The sequence below is a fragment of the Schistocerca gregaria genome, chromosome 11, assembly GCF_023897955.1.
Source record: "Schistocerca gregaria isolate iqSchGreg1 chromosome 11, iqSchGreg1.2, whole genome shotgun sequence".
In the NCBI taxonomy this organism is placed as follows: Eukaryota; Metazoa; Arthropoda; class Insecta; order Orthoptera; family Acrididae; genus Schistocerca; species Schistocerca gregaria.
The window spans coordinates 17,649,832-17,671,591 of NC_064930.1; the positions used below are offsets into that span (position 1 = coordinate 17,649,832).

A 21,760-nucleotide genomic window follows, 5' to 3' on the forward strand; every position below is an offset into this window, starting at 1 on the left:
AAGTACAGCTATTTGTGAAGGCATCCCGTAATTTTAGACTGCATTCGGAGACGCAGTGGTCCGTGAAGTAAGCAGGCAAAACTTCAGCTTGAATTAGATGACCGTTTAGGCTTCGTGAAACGTATATTCGTTTTTATCTGCTAAACAGTTTGGGATAAAAATCTGTGAAACGTGTTGGATCTTCATGGTTAATACGCCATGTATCAGTTGTGCAAAAACAGCTGGTTAGTTGTTGTATTTCTGCACATTTTATTATTTGTTGTAATTTGGTACGCCTCACTCAGCCACCACACAATTAAGACCCTTACCTCATATTCTGCTACAATCTGTATTTGCCAAAAGACTTGCGACGTCGTGATTAAAAAATAATCTGGTCGTTCACGTGTAACGTTAGTGCCTGATGGAGCCTACATACTTAAGCGGAATGTCTCGTCCACAGAACATACAACTGCACATCCACTGGGATGAAGTTGGACATTTTCAGCTGTAAACCTATCCCTTAAGAGAATTGTAGTTCCGCAATTGATTTCTGTATCGGTAGTAATGACAGCTTGAAAGTCAGGCAATGTTGCTGCTGTTGTCGTTGAGACATGTTCTATTAAATTATCAAGTGCACTAATAGTAACAGAGGTGTTATCGAAATGATGTTTAGTGTTAGTACACCGTGGACTGCTATTATATAGATGTAAGGTGCTGTGATGCAGCTGCGAAATTACTGGTACAGCGAGAGAAAAATCTTTGTAATATTGTGACATTAACTGGCAGCTGGACGCTGGAGTCTGCTATTAAGGCTGGATTTTAAATTGTTGAGCAGAACTGGAGCTGGAATCGCTAAACAGTGTTGCAAGTTTTATGTGAGAATGGATTCTCCTCACTTAGTTCCTGCCTGCTCGTCTCTCTCTCTCTCTCTCTCTCTCAGCTGGTGGCCCTCAGCAGGATTCGCTGTCCACACTCGGCGTCGCGCCCGCACATACCAAGTTTCCCTTGAGGGACTGCACTGGCCGTTTCTGGGGGCAGTCTGACGACGAGAAATGTGAAGCACGAATGACGCCCTCTGTTGCTATCTACACGTGAATAAAAGTGCTGTAAACGTTTTTACATAAAACACAAGACCGAATGTTTACACAGCTTTTCGTTAAGTAGACAGTAACATAACATATATTACTGGTATGCTCCTCTTCCCAGTCAGAACTGCATTCGAATCTGGGGACTTCCTTTCCTGTGTTCTCATGTTCTCGCCCGCGCCTGGGCACTGTTTTATGAAAATCTGTGCCACAAATTCCTCTGTGTGAAACCAGGTCTCAAACGCATTTTCAGAGGAAAAAACCGTATTTTTAAAAATTGCTCTCTCTCTCTCTCTCTCTCTCTCTCTCTTACTAATCGGTGCAGGTTTAACACGGTAACACACTACCGTGACATCGCAACACTGGCACTAGCGACGCATTTATTAAGGCCGACACCGCACCGTCTCTTCGCAACTTCAATAGCAGAGCCACATCGGCCGTGCATCGCTCTATAACTGTAAATTTCGCGCAACCTGTATCAACATAACTGTGCAGACGCTGATTCCTGTGTAAGTAATGATGAGTTAGCGAAGAGAACAGCACGGAACACGTAAGAAAAGGCTACAGCCGACCAAAAATTCCTCCACTTTGGTCATCGGACAGGAATCGGTGCATTCAAAGAGGCAAGCCTAACGAAATGGCGGGCCAAAGTCGCCATTCGGCCGCTGTTCACACAACCAGAATCGTAATAACGTATTGCACCTCCACTTGCATTTTCCAGTATGGCGCGAACGTAAAGAGTTACGGTGCTCCACCTTTGGGTGTGCTGCAGATCTGTCTGTCACGACAAGGAAGATTAAGGGGGCGGGGGATCGAATTCACGGACTTGGCCACCACGTCAGATGTTATTGTGGATGTCTGCAATGCAAAGATGCGATCAAATCAAATCTGTGCATTGGTGTACCGAGGTGCTATGGACGTACAAATGGAAAACGTGTGTAAAGATGTACGCGTATTTACTCTGACATAATAAGTTGGCTGGTGATCATACAGACTGCTTTCATCACTATACACCTGAATTAGCATGTAAAATGGCTGTTTTTTCCATTTCATTTCTAGAATACGAAGCATACAGTATGAAGAATGTTTTACACAAAGAGCTTTTGCACCACAAAAGCTGATGAAAAAAAGATACTGGTTGTCTTTAATTACCGTGTTTATGGAAAGTTAATCGCTGAAACACGCGCAAAATGTGTATTACGAAATTCTGCAGTTGGCTGGTGTCCACCCATGAGGCAATCAGTAGAACGGACACTGGAGTACCCCCTTCTGCACATGAGCGGATTGGCGCTTGTACTGGATGCGTCTGCTGGTTGTGTGAGACTAGCCCCCGTCCTGTCTCAGGACGGCTGTCACAGTTACTCGTCTGGATCCTCACATCAGGCATCAGCATCTGTGGTGAAGTAACGGAATGACCACTTGCCACAGAGGAGACCCGAGTTCGTTTCAGGCTGATGAAATATTCTTTACCCTGGCGGTACCTGCGACCTTTACACTTTACAGGCAAACACGCACACACACACACACACATACACACACACACACACACACACACACACACACACACACAACCTCTCCCTCCTGTCCTGTATACTACCCACCCTAATGCCTAAAAACCTTAACATTTCGTTAAAAGAACCCAAAATCTAAGATCTAATCTTTAATCTGTAAGCATTGTTTACTATCCAAAAGTAACATAAAAAAGCACTCCGTCTTCGAGCCACGAGTGGCCTACCGGGACCATCCTACTGCCATGTCATCCTCAGCTGAGGATGCGGATAGGAGGGACGTGTGGTCAGCACACCGCTCTCCAGGTCGTTATGATGGTATTCTTGACCGACCCCGCTACTATTCGATCGAGCAGCTCCTCAATTGGCATCACGAGGCTGAGTGCACCCCGAAAATTGGCAACAGCGCATGGCGGCCCTGATGGTCACCCATCCAAGTGCTGGCCACGCCCGACAGCGCTTAACTTCGGTGAGCTCACGCGAACCTGTGTATCCACTGCGGCAAGGCCATTGCCTAACCTAAAGTAACATACCGAACGTAATCGTAATACTACAACGATTCATGAAATATCATCCTAAACTCTTTGCTTTGGGACTTTGTAAATAGTGCATATCTATTTTACAATTATAATACATGTTACTTCTGTTATACTGCATGTAATATCAATAGTTGTATACTTAGTGTCACCAATGTGGAATGCGACACCTGAGTAAAGAACATAACTTTAATCACTCTCTTTGGTTTATTAACATTCTGTGAAGTACATGAATGTTGCTACCTGTAACAAAGGTTGTGAAGAGCAGTAGAATTAACGTTAGTGTAAGAATTACATCGCATTTTCCAGTATATTACGCAAAGCAGGAATAAATCACCACTTACTGGTAAGTGTAAGTAATGACATTAAGTCAACCTCATGTCGGAAATAATTCACGCCAATCTCAGTGTTTACACGTTTCATTTTTATGTTTTGCGACAGTTACACCATCAGTGGTAGGCAGCAGGCGTCTACGATCATCTGATGAATTACTAGGCAAATCGAAATCGATCATGGTAAAAAAAAATCGAAGATTCACAAAAGGTGACTGGTTGCAGTACCGAAAGACATTCTGAGCCACTGTGAGTATAGTATCGTTTCATTCTCCACAGCTAACTTTGTATTGAGATCAAGATAAAAAATTTTCTGCACAGCTCAGTTGTTAAGTCATTCCTCAAAACAATCAAGACGCATCACAATAGAATAGTCTCAAGTATCCTCTTACTTAACTGAGTAAGTGATAAAACCAATGGACCACCATTGACTCTAGGGTCAGGCCATGCCGAAATGAAACTAAGGTCCGGTTCACAGCAGTGGGTAGTAATGAGCTGCTCTACTTATGGCAGGCGAAATTTGGCACCGGTTTATAGAGACAGATCTTCTGAATTTTATCCCCATGTCTGTGCAGCTGAAAGCTTCAGTTAACCTTTGTCAACTTTAGAACATTGCATCAGGTATTCACAACAAACAAGAAATGAATCTAGTACTTGGAGCATTGGCAGAAAACCCGTACTTCCAGCACGAACAGAATATGATGTTACTGTGGCATTGCAGGAATATAGACCACAGGTAGCATGGACTTGGAGCTAGAGATTTCAGGTCTCCAGCATTCCCACTTGGAGAGCACAAAAGAATTACCAAATATTCTCAGCAAGTGATGTTTTCTGTGGGTAAAAACGACTGAGAGGGTTTCCAAAATGAGAACTTCAACTGAGATTTCAGACACAAAAAAAGCTTTCTGTAGCCAGTACGAAGAGTTTTGCAAACCAGGTAGTAGACTTTTCTTTTCAACTATTGAAAGATGACGCAAAAACCCTGCAGTTTGGCCCTCACTTAATTTTCTATTGCCATGAGACTGGAATCTCTTGTCCAGGACTGACCTACTAGGTTGCAAGTTACAAAGGCAAAAAGTGTGTCTCAAACAAGTCTTCGGCAGAGAGAACTGCTCTCATCACTTTTGTTACCTGTATGAATCCAACAAGCCGTTTTCTGCCTTCATCCATTCCATTCCGGAGCAGCAGGAGAGAACTTAATCGTCTAGGTGCAACTCCTGTCGGCTCTGTGATAAAGTGTCAGCAGTCTGGTTGAAGGCAGCTTTCACTTTTCACAGATTGCTTACAACACTTTGTAAACAACGGGAAACCCACACCTGATAAGGCAGTGATGTTTATTCTCGATGGGCGTCACGCCCGCACTCGTAACAATGATATCGCTCCCTTGACAGAACTGCCGTTCTGCAATTGATTTCTGGATCAATACTAATGACAGTTTAAAAGACAGGGGGTGTTTCCATAGCTGACGTTCAGACTTGTTGCAAAAATATTACATCAAACGTGACATGTATTAAATAAAAAAAAGTGGTTCAAATGGCTTTGATCACTATGGGACTTAACATTTGTGGTCAAGAGTCCCCTAGACTTGGAACTACTTAAACCTAACTAACCTAAGGACATCACACACATTCATGCCCGAGGCAGGATTCGAACCTACGACTGTAGCGGTCACGCAGTGCCAGACTGAAGTGCATAGAACCGCATGGCCAGTATTAAATCATCTAGTGCACTAATTGTGACAGTGGTTGTTACCAAAATAGTATTTAGTGTCAGTACACTGTGAACTGCCATTAGATAGATGTAACGTGCTGTGATGGAACTGCGAAAATACTGGTAGAGCGGGAGAAAAATCTTTGTAATATTGTGACACTAACTGGCAGCTGGGTGCTGAAGTCTGTGATCAAGGCTGGATTTTAAATTGTTGAGCAGAACACGAGGTCGGATCGCTAAACAGTGTGGCAAGGCATCCTCCCGACTTAGTTTTGGCCTGCCTGTCGTGTGGTCGGTCTCTTCTCTTTGTCTCTCTCTCTCAGCTGGAGTGTTCCGCCGCCGTGGCCGGACCGCCACTATGCTCGCAGCGCCCCTACCACCTGTTCCCGTCCCGCCCGCTGCTTCTGCGCATGCGCGGCACTCAGCAGGATTCGTTGTCCACATTCGGCGTCTCGCCCCCACCTACGAGTTTCCCCTTGGCGACTGCATTGGACGTTTGCGCGGACAGTATGATGACAGGAAATGTGAAGCGTGAACGTCACCCACTGTTGCTATCCATACGTCAGTAAAAGTGCTGAATACGTTTTTGCCTAAAACACAAGACCGAATGTTTCACAGGATTTCGTTGCTTAGAGACTAACGTAACACGGTACAGGTGTACTGCTCTTTCCAGGAAGAACTCTTTCTCTGTCTTAAGTTTCATTGATGACATGCGGATCTCGGGAAATTTTTTATGGTTTTCTCGTGTTCTGGCGTGCGCCGACGCGCTGTTATATGAAAATCAGTCCCGCAAAGTCAGCGCTGTATAAACAGGCCTCAAACGCATTTGCCCGGTACACACCTGTCTAAAGTGTAGTGTACAATGCTCGTGAACTTCTTCCACTGACACCTACATTGTTAGTGCTGCAGAGGCTATATTTTTGTGCTGACTGCTCAGGTAGTCTGAGCTCTCTTGCTAAGCAGGACAATATTCCTTTCTTTTTATTCATGCTTGGGATCTTATTCAGTGAGACTGTAACGGTCTTGTGATCGCTGATTCCCTGTTCTGCCCTAGCAGATTCCAAAAGTTTGGGTCTGTTTGTTACCGGCAGGCCTAAGATGTTATCTTCACGAGTTGGTTCTCAGATTAATGGCTCGAGGTAGTTTTTGGGTGAAGCTCTTGGACCAGTTTCTCATGATTCTTTGGCCCTTTCCACCTAAAACTATAACGTGGCCAGGAAGTCACGAGAAATATTATCCAGGTTTCCCCTAAGACTGTTCCGCTACAGTTTCTGCTGAAGTGGGGGTCTATAGAAGCATCCCATAACCGTGTTTGATTCACCTTTAACGCTTGTCTTGAAACAAATTATTTTACATTCGGCTCAAAATGGCTCTGAGCACTATGGGACTCAACTTCTGTGATCATCAGTCCTCTAGAGCTTAGAGCTACTTAAACCTAACTAACCTAAAGACATCACACATGTCCATGCCCGAGGCAGGATTCGAACCTGCGACCGTAGCAGTCGCGTGGTTCCGGACTGAGGTGCCTAGAACCGCTCGGCCACTCCAGCCGGCTTTTGCATTCGGGATGTGCACTAATCTCACTAATGTGATCTTATTTTTTACTGCTTTAAACACCAGCGTACAACCTCTCTTTATAATATACATTCAGACAGGAATTAAGAATCTCATTGCCACTGTTTTCGGGATTCGCCCAGCTTTCTGTCCCTAGTGCTATGTGTCAATTGTAATTGTTTACAACCTAGATTAGCTCTGCGACCTTTCCGTAGACGCTCCTGCAGTCAACTAATACCATGTGCGCTTAGAGAGAACAGTTTAAGGCCAAGTTCTCTGGATTATAGGGTGCTGCGTGTGTGATGGCGCTGGATCGGTTGTAATAAACGCGTCTCGAGTTGCGCGGATTCTGGGAGCTATGGCTGCCCAAAGTCAGTCTGTAGCCAAAGGACGGAAAATCAAACAGAGGTCTTAATCGGCGAGTAGTCCAAAGATATTTCTCGCATCATCAGTGAGGGCTAACCTGAGACAGCCTTTTACTTATAAATTTTTCTAAAGTCCTCCGCTCCGAAATCATTGATGTCTGGAAAGCATGTCAATACACAAGGCAAAATATCAGCTCAGTTCTTAATTGATGGCTCAGTTACAGTAAGTCCAGTGTGCGAAAGGATCTGGTCCGCTACAGTCGTGAGGCAGATACTTGGAAAAGTAGAGCGCAATCAGTGTTTAAAAGACGCTCTCGGCACTTCTCCTAGGCGTAATGTGAACCGATACTTTGAGCTAAAACACATTAAAGCTCTGTATCGCTATTTATTGATTTGTGGACCAGTCTAAAGGAAACGGCACAAGCATAAGACATATTGAAGCACTGAAAGCGGACAGCCTTGCCTGACAGACCGACAATTTGTCATGGCACCTGTTTCTCGACTATTGATGTATATTGTAGTACTTGCACTGCTCTGTAGATTTTGCAATACGTTTGGAAAACGAATGCCAATTCCCCATTTGTGCAGCAGTTATCGTAGCTATTTGTGGCTGACAACCGAAAAATATATGTGAGTCGGGCGAAAGAATTGCTGGCAGCACATGTGATCTTGCTCTGTGTGGTATGACTCGTCTGTACGCACAAACGACTTCTAAAATATTCTTGCGTACGGTTTTGCATTGAATGGTTTTGTCTTATAACTAAAACATGTGTTAAAGGAAGTGACTGTACATAGGGAATTCATTAGGAATTACTTTGCCAACCTCCCTAGTTGTGAGAACTTCATGAAAGGGTGTTTTGTTATTAAGGATTAATGAAGGATAGTTATACTTGGAATCTTTGTTCTCGTTTATCAGTCGTTAACTTTAGTTCCTTATTTTTCATTCTTCAACTTTATGAGTGTGTTCGCATATTCGAACTGCACATCGCGAGTTGCGTACTGCAGAAACATTTTTATGGAAACTGATAAGATACCGCTTGCATTGCATACCGCTCGCAAGTACGGTAAATGAAATTTGGTTTCTGACCCTTTTTTCATTATCTTAATAGTAACAGGTTGCAGAACAGATGAGACTTCCGTTCGCACAGGTAGGCCAACAAATGTAATTGCCAGCAAAGTTTATGTCCACTGTAAGGTACAGTGTCTGTCAGAATTTATCTGCAAAAAATATATCATTTTACAGGTTTCAAATAGGTAAATGAATTCAGAAAGATGTTATCTTGTAAGTTTTCATGCACTTTTAGCACAAGTTCAAATGTGTAAAATTTTATGATCATTTGCTCTATAATTAGAGTAACAGTTCTAATATTGTGACTGTTTGCAACTCTAAAGATAAAGATTAACAGTATGCAGGGCAGTCATTTCAAACTGAGTCATTTGTTTTGCAGTCAAATAGCATTTTAAAAAAGGACTACTCTCTCGGAGGTGTATTGTTTGATTTACTGGGTAGCCTGGATTCCGCATCGTCACTCAAAATTCAATTTGAAGACAGTACTGCTGCCCTGCACTGAGATTTACTTGTTTATATATTAAAATACATTTTACCAGTTTCTCAGATATCAGCCAGACATTTACAAACACGAGTTTAAATAAACAGGAACACGTTTCAGAATATATGACGTTCCTTTACTGAGCAGATATCAGCGGTGAACACAGGTGTGTTTGACGATACGGGGAAAGGAGGTAGAGTTCTGGGTCGTTTCCCCTCTACTGAAGAGCGCTTTACCGTTCCAGTGTGCAGTAATAGCAGACAACAACAGGTGAAGGGCGTCGGGCGCATTCCGAATTTTCGGCGAGGGGCATAACATCACACTGTGTTAGCTACACAAAGAGTGTTTAATATCACGGCGGAGGTGTGTAAGATTGTGTGTGACACTGAAGTTATAGATGACCACAGAGCAACGAAACCTCAGTTTATATCTGCCACTTCTGGGGAAGATCTGGAAGAAAGAAGCATTCATGTTAACTACGATATTTCCTGGTGACGTTTATCCTCTGTTTTCAGGACAGCTGATGTTTTTAAGACATTCATCTAAAATGAATGTGACACCAATGAAAAGTTAAAAAAAAGTTAGCAACGAGATGGTCTGTGCGGGTAGGTCCCATGCCTCCATTTGCAGAGGATTTGCCAGAATTACAAAGGTTGACTTGAACTTGCAAATAACTTGGACTGCAGGGCCACACACTGAACTGAAGGGCTTTCAGAAGTATTTGGAATTATTCCAGTATGTCTTACAAATGTTTTAAAAACTATTACCTGCAATAAACATACGTAAAGTTATACTTCCAACCACAGAAACAATGACAGATGTTTTAAGTAGTACTATTAAGAATGTCGAGAAAGAATTAAATCAACTGACAAATGTTGCGATACTATTTACGCAGGAATTTGGGAAGTAGCAGAAAATATTGGAATATCACCTGAACTGAATGTAATGATTCATGACAGAGAGAAACAGAAAGACAGAAGAAATCGCTTTGTTGGTGAAGCATCAGAATACGATTTAAAGAGCATGAAGGACAGTTTTTAACTAAATATTTACCACGTTATTACACAGTTGTGGGAAACTTAAGTGTAAACTGTGCTGCCACAGGCAACACAGACACATTCCGTTTCTTGTGGAACTATGTAAGTGAACAGATTCTCCAGTAGCAGACCATGTGGGAAACTTCGAATCTTTCACCAGTGTAGATGTTAATAAACATGGACAGAAAGAAGAAATTTTGCTCTTAACAAGATCCATAAAGCCACTTCTTCTGCGCCTTCTCAAAGCTCTTCGTATGTCCAATTTTAATGACGTACTGCAGAATACAATGATGGCCTTACGGATTGTTCTGCACTTCACATTGCCTGTTAGCATTGCGCAAGCAGAGTGGCCACTGAGTGTTCTTGCAAGAGTTACGAACTGTTACAGAACAGCAGCGGGGCAAGAGCGGCATGTTGGATCAGCTCCAATAGCTACAGGGTCACAGTTTATCCAGTCGTTACACTATATTGGAATTATAGAAGATTAAGCTTCCAAACGTGTGGTTCCTGAAGAGGGGCAGCAACCTTTTCAGTAGTTGCAGGGGCACAGTCTGGATGATTGACTGACCTGTCCTTGTAATACTAAGCAAAATGGCCTTGCTGTGCTGGTACTGCGAACGGCTGAAAGCCAGGGGAAACTACAGCCGTAATTTTTCCTGAGGGCATGCTGCTTTACTGTATGGTTAAATGATGATGGCGTCCTTTTGGGTAAACTATTCCGGAGGTAAAATAGTCCCCCATTTGGATCACCGGGCGGGGACTACTCAAGAGGACGTCGTTATCAGGAGAAAGAAAACTGGCGTTCTATGGCTCGGAGCGTGGAATGTCAGATCCCTTAATCAGCCAGGTAGGTTAGAAAATTTAAAAAGGGAAATGGATAGGTTAAAGTTAGATATAGTGGGAATTAGCGAAGTTCGTTGGCACGAGGGACAAGACTTTTGGTCAGGTGAATAAATACAAAATCAAAGATGGGTAATGCAGGAGTAGGTTTAATAATGAATAAAAAAATAAGAGTGTGGGTAAGCTACTACAAACAGCATAGTGAATGCATTACTGAGGCCAATAGAGACATGAAGCCTCCACCTACTACAGTAGTACAAGTTTAAATGCCAACTAGCTCTGCAGATGACGAAGAAATTGAAGAAATGTATGATGAGATGAAAAGTTATTCAAATAGTGAAGGAAGACCAATATTTAATAGTCATGGGTGACTGGAATTCGATAGTAGGAAAAGGAAGAGAAGGAAACGTAGTAGGTGAATATGGATTGGGGGTAAGAAATGAAAGAGGAAGTTGCCTGGTAGAATTTTGCACAGAGCACAACTTAATCATAGCTAACACTTGGTTCAAGAATCATAAAAGAAGGCTGTATACATGGGAGAAGCCTGGAGATACTGACAGGTTTCAGATAGATTAAATAATGGTAAGGCAGAGGTTTAGGAACCAGGTTTTAAATAGTAAGACATTTCCAGGGGCAGATGTGGACTCTGACCACGATGTATTGGTTATGAACTGTAGATTAAAACAGAAGAAACTGCAAAAAGGTGGGAATTTAAGGAGATGGGACCTGGATAAACTGAAAGAACCAGAGGTTGTACAGAGTTTCAGGGAGAGTATAAGGGAACAATTAACAAGAATGGGGGAAATAAATACAGTAGAAGAAGAATGGGTAGCTTTGAGGGATGAAATAGTAAAGGCAGCAGAGGATCAAGTAGGGAAAAAACGAGGGCTCGTAGAAATCCTTGGGTGACAGCAAAAATATTGTATTTAATTGAAGAAAGGAGAAATAAAAATGCAATAAATGAAGCAAGCAGAAAGGAATACAAATGTCTCAAAAATGAAATCGACAGGAAGTGCAAAATGGCTCAGCAGGGATGGCTAGAGGACAAATATAAGGATGTAGAGGATTATGTCACTAGGGGTAAGATAGATACTGCCTACAGGAACTGGTAGAAGCAGAAGATCAGTTTGGATCAGATTGGAACATGTGAGGAAATACTGACTCTACAACTTATCTTACAGTATCAAGAGCTCAGATGGAAACCCAGTTCTAAACAAAGAACAGAAAGCAGAAATGTGGAAGGAGTGTATAGAGGCTCTAAAGAAGGGCGAGGTACTTGACGGCAATATTATGGAAATGGAAGAAGATGTAGATAAAGATGAACTGGGGTATATGATACTGCGTGAAGAGTTTGACAGAGCACTGAAAGACTTAAGTCGAAACAAGGCCCCGGCAGTAGACAACATTCCATTAGAACTACTGACAGCCTTGCAAGAGCCTGTCCTGACAAGACTCTACCATCTGGTGAGCAAAATGTATGAGAGAAGGGAAATACCCTCAGACTTCAAAAAGAATATAATAATTCCAATCATAAAGAAAGCAGGTGTTGACAAGTGTAAAAATTACCGAACTATCAGTTTAATAAGTCACAGCTGCAAAACACTAACGCGGATTCCTTACAGACGAGTGGAAAAACTGGTAGAAGCAGTAGATCAGTTTGGATTCCACAGAAATATCGGAACACGTGAGGCAATACTGGCCCTACAATGTATCTTAGAAACTGGATTAAGAAAAGGCAAACCTACGTTTCTAGCATTTGTAGACTTAGAGAAAGCTTTTGACAATGCTGACTAGAATACACTCTTTCAAATTCTGAAGGTGGCAGGGGTAAAACACAGGGAGCGAAAGGCTATTTACAATTTGTACAGAAACCATATGGCAGTTATAAGGGTCGAGGGACATGAAAGAGAAACAGTGGTTGGGAAGGGAGTGAACAGGGTTGTAGCCTCTACCTGATGCTATTCAATCTGTATATTAAGCAAGCAATAAAGGAAACAAAAGAAAAATTCTGAGTAGGTATTAAAATCCATGGAGAAGAAATAAAAATTTTAAGCTTCACCGAAGACATTATAATTCTGTCAGAGACAGCAAACGACATGGAAGAGCAGCTGAACGGAATGGACAGTGTCTTCAAAGGAGGATATAAGATGACATCAACAAAAGCAAAACGAGAATAATGGAATGTAGTCAACTCGGGTGATGCTGAGGGAATTAGATTAGGGAATGACACACTGAAACTAGTAAAGACGTTTTGCTGCTTTGGGTGCAAAATAACTGATGATTGTCGAAGTAGAGAGGATATAAAACGTTGACTGGCAATGGGAAGGAAAGCGTTTCTGAAGAAGATAAATTTGTTAACATCGAGTATAGATTTAAGCGCCAGGAAGTTGTTTCTGAGAGTATTTGTATGGAGTGGAGCCATGTATGGAAGTGAAACATGGACAATAAATAGTTCGGACAAGAAGAGAATAGCAGCTTGCGACATGTGGTGCTACAGAAGAATGCTGAAGATTAGATGGGTAGATCACATAACTAATGAGGAGGTATTGAATAGAATTGGGGAGAAGAGGAGTTTGTGGCAAAAGTTGACTAGAAGAAGGGATCGGTTGTCAGGACCTGTTCTGAGGCGTCAAGGGATCACCAATTTAGTATTGGAGGGCAGGGTGGAGGGTAAAAATCGTAGAGGGAGACCAAGAGATGAATACAGTAAACAGATTCAGAAGGATGTAGGCTGCAGTATGAACTGGGAGATGAAGAAACTTGCGCAGTATAGAGTAGCATGGAGAGCTGCATCAAACCAGTCTCAGAACTGAAGACCACAACAACAACAAGCTTACAAAAAAAAAAAAAAAAAAAAAAAAAAAAAAAAAAAAAAAGTACAGTTTAGTAAAAAAAGTACAGTTTAGTAAAGTATCGAATTTATGCAAACTGCGAGAAATAAAGTTTCTTTAAAAAAGCCATTGATTGATTGTTTTTATTACCTTTATCTGGCGTTATCCGAATTAACATAGTTTAAAATAGGATAATTTGGAGGATGCCCAAAAACATTTAGCGAGGGTCTGGAGAGAGTAGTGCCAGCCCTGCCTGTTGATATCTGTATCGATATGGAATAGCTGCTCTTTCACAACAATACAAATGAATTACTCCGACTTCAATTCTATTTAAAGTCAGAGAAACTGTGCGATCAGAAATAAGGGATTTAAGTAACATAATAGTAATTGACATTCATTGCACTTATATACGTGATGTATGATTCAAAGTAAATATAATTTTATTACCTGTAGTTCCACAACTTGTGTTACCGTCTCAGCTATGCCATTGCGACTGATGAGTGTCGAGATTCGTGTGTATCGTTGTGAAATTTGTTTTGCTTGCATGTGCTGAAATTTGAGCCTCAGCGATCTGTATCAAATATCAATATAATTACTTTGGTTGTTGCAATCCTTTACATCAATTACAGACAACGATATTAGAAGGACAGGATTTCCTCTACATTTTGTATGTGTTATCGTTACTTTACAACTATTTTACTGTGCCTAGTTACTGCTTTTTATTAGAATCAAAATGGATATTATGTGTCTTGATAAACCAAAGGTCTACGATGAGCCGTCCATAAATTTTACAGCTAAGTTCCCCAAGTTTCCAGCAGGTTTATGAGAGAGTAAGGTACAATGTAGGTGCTGTTTGGTTCTGAGCTGTAATTCAGTGTTTAACTATTGGCACTGCTGATGAAACTGTTTTCTAATTTATTTTGGAAAACTGCAAAGTTTTCTCTGTGTGCATAGTTGTTTCACAGAATATTAGTAGCATCATTGGTTTTGGTGGTGAGAGCTGTAATTCCGCAGACCGCCACCTGGGGGCAGTGAGGTAGCTGCCGGCAGCAGCATCTGGTTGAGGGAAGTGTAGTGTAGACCAACGAGAGGGGAATGTGAAAGAGAGAGCTGGGAAGTTTATTGTGTTATCCTGTAATGTGGGAATAAAGGTGCAGGTCGTCTGGTAGGTTGTTGCGTGTTTTGCAAGAGCAGTGTAACAGCTATGTGGGAACTGTGAGGTGGGAGGTTGTACTCCGATTGTGTTTAGTTAAATGTGGACTCACCATATAGTTCCAGATGATAGTAGCATAATTTAATGTGAATATTACTACTAATATCTCATTGTAATTAGACTCGGGGAGTACAGTACTTTACAATGTTTGTTGAATATGCAGAAGTAAATTGAGTGTTATATCAGAAGTGAAAATTCTGGTGATAGAACTCATATAGCAGTGATTTCGATATGTTGCAAATTGCAGTAGCCTGATATAGCACCTTGTTGACCGCTGTGGAATAGTTTTCAGCCATCAGATATAGAGTAACAGCGTTTATTCACATTGAACTGTTGACTTTTGCAAAGTTTAGTGTAGAACTGTACTCGAGGCATTTTCCTTGAGAGAAAGGTTGCCTGTTACCTGAATTACATTACCGTTACCTAGTGCTGCGTCAGTTTTGCCACAGCGTTGCTTAGACTATTTGTGTGCAGTATGCTACTCGAGGAAGAGTAAAATTAGTGAGTGACAGTAGGATTGAATTTTTGAATTGTTTATTGAAGAAGAATGCTAATTATTACTGGAGAAGTTGTTTCAGTTCTTTTTTTTTTTGCACAGAATCCGTTGGAGTGGCTGCCTCATGACAGCAACTCCATCAGCCTCCTCTCCTTTTCATCACTGGCAAGGTCCAGTGCTGTCCGACCATCACCCGCTGTGGCCCCCCTGTCAGCCCCCGCCTCGAGCAGCACAGCCACAACTTCTGCGTGGCCATTGGCTGCCGCCCAGTGCAGCGGCGTCCACCCTCTGCCATCCCTGGCGTTGGGATCGGCAGTCGCCCTCAGAAGCAGCCTCGCAACAGCAGTACCACCCCACATTGCAGCCACGTGCAGAGGCGTCCTCTGCCACCAGCTGTCTCTGGCATCCACCGCCGCCCCCGCTTCCACCAGCAGCCACGCTATCTCGACGTCTCCCCTTTGTGCTGCACAGTGCAGGGCAGTCCACCCCCACACCCCTCCCCTCGCCTCCACGTCGGCCCCTTCGGCGAGCAGCGCCCTCAGCTCCCCCACTGCCCCTTGCTCAGCCACCTGTATCAGCCTGCTGCATCTCTCCTTTGCAGAGAGCCTCCTGCACAGAACACAGAAACTGCCAGACTTTGCTACACACACACACACACACACACACACACACACACACACACACACACACACACAATGAAGAAAACTGCAAAAAAAAGAAAGGTTCAAAATGGTTCAAATGGCTCAGAGCACTATGGGACTTAACATCTGTGGTCATCAGTCCCGTAGAACTTAGAACTACTGAAACCTAACTAACTTAACGACATCACACACATCCATGCCTGAGGCAGGATTCGAACCTGCGAGCATAGCAGTCACGTGGTTCCATACTGAAGCGCCTAGAACTGCACAGCCACACCGGCTGGCGAGGAAAACTGCCACACAAGGAAACAACTGTTGTGAATGCAAGTCTGTCCTGAAACAAACCTACCAATTCCCCCTCCCACAATACAAAACAGTGTTCAACTCTGCATACAAGAAGCTACAGCAGATTTGTTCAATCCCCCTTAAAAAATCTTTATTCATTGTCCATTGAAAGTTGAATTATACAACCTATGAATGAATTAAGTTATCACATTTTGTCTCACTCATTCCTGGAAGTCAGCTCCTCTGATCTCACTATGTTGTAGCTAATGAGTGACACGCCTCAACTGCAGAACAGTCTTGTTACAGGTAATACTACTACTCTGTCTGCAGCTTAACTACCACATATCACACTCCATCTCAAGATTTTCAAAGAAGCGCTTCCCTCATACAAAGCCAAAAAAATTCAATCCAGTTATTGGTCCATTTCTTCACACAGGCTCAGAGATACTGAAAGTATCTGGCAACTCTACACCCATAAAAATGTGTGTGTGTGTGTGTGTGTGTGTGTGTGTGTGTGTGTGTGTGAGACAGAGAGAGAGAGAGAGAGAGAGAGAGAGAGAGAGAGAGAGAGAGAGAGATACACTCCTGGAAATGGAAAAAAGAACACATTGACACCGGTGTGTCAGACCCACCATACTTGCTCCGGGCACTGCGAGAGGGCTGTACAAGCAATGATCACACGCACGGCACAGCGGACACACCAGGAACCGCGGTGTTGGCCGTCGAATGGCGCTAGCTGCGCAGCATTTGTGCACCGCCGCCGCCAGTGTCAGCCAGTTTGCCGTGGCATACGGAGCTCCATCGCAGCCTTTCACAATGGTAGCATGCCGCGACAGCGTGGACGTGAACCGTATGTGCAGTTGACGTACTTTGAGCGAGGGCGTATAGTGGGCATGCGGGAGGCCGGGTGGACGTACCGCCGAATTGCTCAACACGTGGGGCGTGAGATCTCCACTGTACATCGATGTTGTCGCCAGTGGTCGGCGGAAGGTGCACGTGCCCGTCGACCTGGGACCGGACCGCAGCGACGCACGGATGCACGCCAAGATTGTAGAATACTACGCAGTGCCGTAGGGGACCGCACCGCCACTTCCCAGCAAATTAGGGACACTGTTGCTCCTGGGGTATCGGCGAGGACCATTCGCAACCGTCTCCATGAAGCTGGGCTACGGTCCCGCACACCGTTAGGCCGTCTTCCGCTCATGCCCCAACATCGTGCAGCCCGCCTCCAGTGGTGTCGCGACAGGCGTGAATGGAGGGACGAATGGAGACGTGTCGTCATCAGCGATGAGAGTCGCTTCTGCCTTGGTGCCAATGATGGTCGTATGCGTGATTGGCGCCGTGCAGGTGAGCGCCACAATCAGGACTGCATACGACTGAGGCACACAGGGCCAACACCCGGCATCATGGTGTGGGGAGCTATCTCCTGCACTGGCCGTACACCTCTGGTGATCGTCGAGGGGACACTGAATAGTGCACGGTACATCCAAACCGTCATCGAACCCATCGTTCTACCATTCCTAGACCGGCAAGGGAACTTGCTGTTCCAACAGGACAATGCACGTGCGCATGTATCCCGTGCCACCCAACATGCTCTAGAAGGTGTAAGTCAACTACCCTGGCCAGCAAGATCTCCGGATCTGTCCCCCATTGAGCATGTTTGGGACTGGATGAAGCGACATGTCACGCGGTCTGCACTTCCAGCACGAACGCTGGTCCAACTGAGGCGGCATGTGGAAATGGCATGGCAAGCCGTTCCACAGGACTACATCCAGTATCTCTACGATCGTCTCCATGGGAGAATAGCAGCCTGCATTGTTGCGAAAGGTAGATATACACTGTACTAGTGCCGACAATGTGCATGCTCTGTTGCCTGTGTCTATGTGCGTGTGGTTCTGGCAGTGTGATCATGTGATGTATCTGACCCCAGGAATGTGTCAATAAAGTTTCCCCTTCCTGGAACAATGAATTCACGGTGTTCTTATTTCAATTTCCAGGAGTGTATTTTGTGTTCCTGATAGCATATGCAAACGCATTTAACATGTACTATCATGCACAAACTACCTGAATGATAAGAATTTTGTTTTACCTGATTTGTATGCAATCCACATGACAATGTTCTCTGCTCTCTTTTCAGTAAAGTCGTCTCACTATACAAAATGGTTACTCCAGGACACCACAACAGACAACTGCTCTGTGTGACTACCAGTTTAGATACAAATTAGTACTACGATAATGCAAATATCAGAAAACATGGTATTAGAGATTACACAGCCATTATGATTGTACACGCGAATTTATTACATAGCCAACATTTCAAAAAGCAACTTTCACCTTAAAATTGTACAACAAAAATTTAGTTTCTGCATTACACTCTCTAAATACAATCCAGCAGCTATTACTCCTGGTAACAGTGACATGAAATATGATAAATATGGTTTCAGTCACAAGTGAGGAAGAGTGCCCATGTGTAAACTAGAAATGACATGACAAAGTTTTCTGTTGACCGGAGATTCCAACCCCGGACTTAATCTGGCACTTAAGTAAGCACAATCAAACATTAGAAATCGTCACTTTTAACCAGTAGCACGATGATAAACTGAAATGATGAGATTAAAATGTCTTACCTTACCAGGCATCAAACCCTGCACCCCACTACGTTCACTTCTAGTAACGTGTAGATGTCACATATCGGTTTACTTAAACAGCAGCAAAATGTGCATATGACTAAAATATCTGTGCTGACTATGAATCTAACATTACACACATCGTTGTTGGCTACATACAAAGAGACGTTGATTATCAAATTCGTTTTCAGTGGGAGCTCCTAGCTGAAACTGACATGATATGATGAAAAGTTCCATGTTTGACTTGGGAGTCGAAACCAGTGCCAATAATTATTGTTGACAAAGTCCGGAGAATTGTTAAAAACCATAGTAATTTGTCACATGTTCTTTTGTGTGTGGGCGTCAATTTGAAATGACAGGCCAGGATTCGCACCCAGACACGTGTCTTTTTTGAAGGTCTTGAGGACTTTGCAGTCATGCGGACACAATGGAAGAGCGGAAATGTATCATCTCAAAGGGATCAAATGTGCCAAAAAGGGAGATTTGAGTGCAGCACCAATATTTTCCCCATCTCAAGCTCATATGCAATAAGAAAGTACCCTGTGACCTTGCACGTCGATTGTCTTTTAGATTTAAAAAAAAAGAATATCGCGCTAGAAAGGTAACTGGTGAGAGTTTCGACCTGGCATGACTTATGCCTCTGTACCGATTTTTCTCCAAGTTACCAGAGGTGGGAGAGGTGCTGCTTCTGCTTGTTACAAATGATTGCCTGATGTCAGAAACGAACCCAGATGTTGAGCCTAGGTAGCTCGAATCATTTCAGCTTCTTTAACTAATAACTTCATGGAAGTGATGGGATTCGAAGCCACGATGTGTATACTAGAAACTGGCTGCCTTAACAACTTCTTCCAAATTTATTTTTTAACCAATACAGCATCCTTTCCGCTACACGATATCTTCCATTACAAAGCTTTACTTTTTTTATTTTTTAGGGTGTCAGTGCCAGGAAGGTGGCAACTGAGAGGGCAGGGACCAAGAATCCACAGACCTGTCTGCCATGCCGCCCCTATACCTGTCTCAGCTGTCCGCTCTCTCTGTGGTGTACCAACAATCTTTTTCTGGAAGTCGCTGGTCAGCACCAGGCAGGCGGGGCCGAAGAGGCCAGAAGCTGAGGACTCTGAGGCCTGCCCGCGATTCAACCCCCGTCCCTGCCACCAAGGCGCTCCAATATTTTCGTGGATGATTTTTTATTTTTAATACTTCATCCAGAAGACCATGTCTGCACAGAAAATATCTCAGCTGTGAGTGATGACTTGAAAGTTATGTGTTCACGGTTGTTTGTTTTCGATTTATTTCACAGTATCTTGTAAGTCGGACCAGTGCATCAGTTCGTGAGGTATGTTTGCCAAGTTGGTCTTCTGTTATCTTCCACTCGCTGGAAGCTCCATGCTGCGATTTCTGAATGTAATGCATAATAGTAGAAATCAGGACAGTCCCTTCTTCTGGTTAAAACAACTGTTGGCGTACAGAATTAGGTAAATAACAATTATTAAAAAGTAAGAAATCTTCTCTCTTGAGGAGAAAATTTTCCTCCGAGATTCCTTCACCATAAAATGAGGTGCTTCTGAGCTACGTATTTTAGAGCTACGCAGCAGGTGAATAGTTTGTTGTATAATCATTTAAGTTTCATCATCCCTCTAGTGGGGAAAAATTTCGATACATAAAATTTTATTTTGCTTCATTCACAATCTCTGTCCAAAACAAAACTTTATGCCCTATCATATCAAGTTTTAATGCTGTTACATGTGGTTAAAATGATAGTTAAGATCTCTCGTGCTTCGTTAGCTGAGACAGTAGTGAGTGGATTGGATTCCTGGGTCCCAGTCCAACACAAAACCATGTAGTCTGAAGTTTAGTCTTGCCTTTGGAAATGTCATTTATTTTAATGAACTTTAACTTACAAGCACTGAGGACTGTCACCTCTGGTAACAGATATTCTGATATTTAAGTTATTGTGGAATTGGTTTTCATATGGACGATAACTGTAAAGGGCAGTTTTCTCTGGTGGTCTGTTGTAGTCATAATTTTGTGTAGTGAAACGACTGTATTAGAAAGAGAGCACACAAACTGCAAGACCCTTAGGTTACGTGGCTGTATACAAACCAGGTGGAACACAGTTCAGGACTTTTGGCTTCTTCTGAGCATGATAACACATGCATATCAACTGGACAGGCACGACACCCATCTGGTTGTGAAAAAATTTTAATGTTAATAATGTGATACTTCGATCATCAGACAGCATTCACAGCATGTTTTAGAACCTGGCCTTTGAAAGGTACAGATAACGAAATGGTTGACAGCATGTTTCAAAGGAAAAGGAATTCAGAACAGCTGGCAGTGCAGCAAAGTGGAATTAGTGACTTGACAACAGAAAGAGGCTGCGGCAGTGCAACAGTTACTCGTCATAAAAGTGTTACAACATAAATCTAAATAATACAGCTGACAGAAATTTAAGTATTTTTCGAATGAGGGTGTTCCCTTTGTAGGCACCCATGCAACCGTGAGGCAGTTAAAGTAAGCTGTGTCATAGCCCAAACACTGATGTATTATTGATTTGTGTGTGTGTGTGTGTGTGTGTGTGTGTGTGTGTGTGTGTGTGTGTGTAGAGAGGAGGGGCTATGAGCAATGTTTGTGACTGATGATGTAGTAAGTTGTGCTGTGAACTTGCTACTGAGGTAAAATTAAGTTTGTCCTCCACATACAGTAGATGTGGATGGTAAATACCATGAGAACTGATGTCTAGAAGGCCTGGCATAGATACAAGGGGAGGAGGATGAACATGGTATCATGAGACATCCTGCCTGAAAAATAGAAAAGCACTGTATCACTTCACTGTATAAGTAAAAAATCATTCTGCTTGCATGTGGTTGTATCCATCTTATTTTAATTATTATTAAAATTCTAAGAATTTTAGTGTAAAACTAAGTATAATTTTTGAGGGGGAGGGGGAGTAAAATCAGTGGAAGCCCACAGCATCTCCAGAACCGAACATTGTATATGTGTATGCAACTAACACCCAATAGTGTGGGAAGTATGGGGCAGTGAATTAGGTTAAGATCACTAATTACAGCATGGATCTAATACACATCATCAAGATAACTTGTAAAATATACACAAAGATTACTGTTAGTAAAAAGATTACCGTTAATAAAAACTTTTTCAAACTTAAGA

General features: G+C 42.9%; 1 protein-coding gene across 2 annotated transcripts in view; it reads right to left on the minus strand.

The window, feature by feature from the left end:
- Window positions 1-15,057: 15,057 nt before the first annotated feature.
- Window positions 15,058-21,760, minus strand: part of LOC126295133 (zinc finger protein 708-like) — a 233,563-nt gene continuing 226,860 nt past the window's right edge. For both annotated transcript variants that reach the window (XM_049987412.1, XM_049987413.1), the window contains one exon: window positions 15,058-15,645. In XM_049987412.1, the coding sequence (XP_049843369.1) occupies window positions 15,159-15,645 (487 nt within the window). In that variant the 3' untranslated portion in view covers window positions 15,058-15,158. The remainder of the gene's footprint in view (window positions 15,646-21,760) is intronic.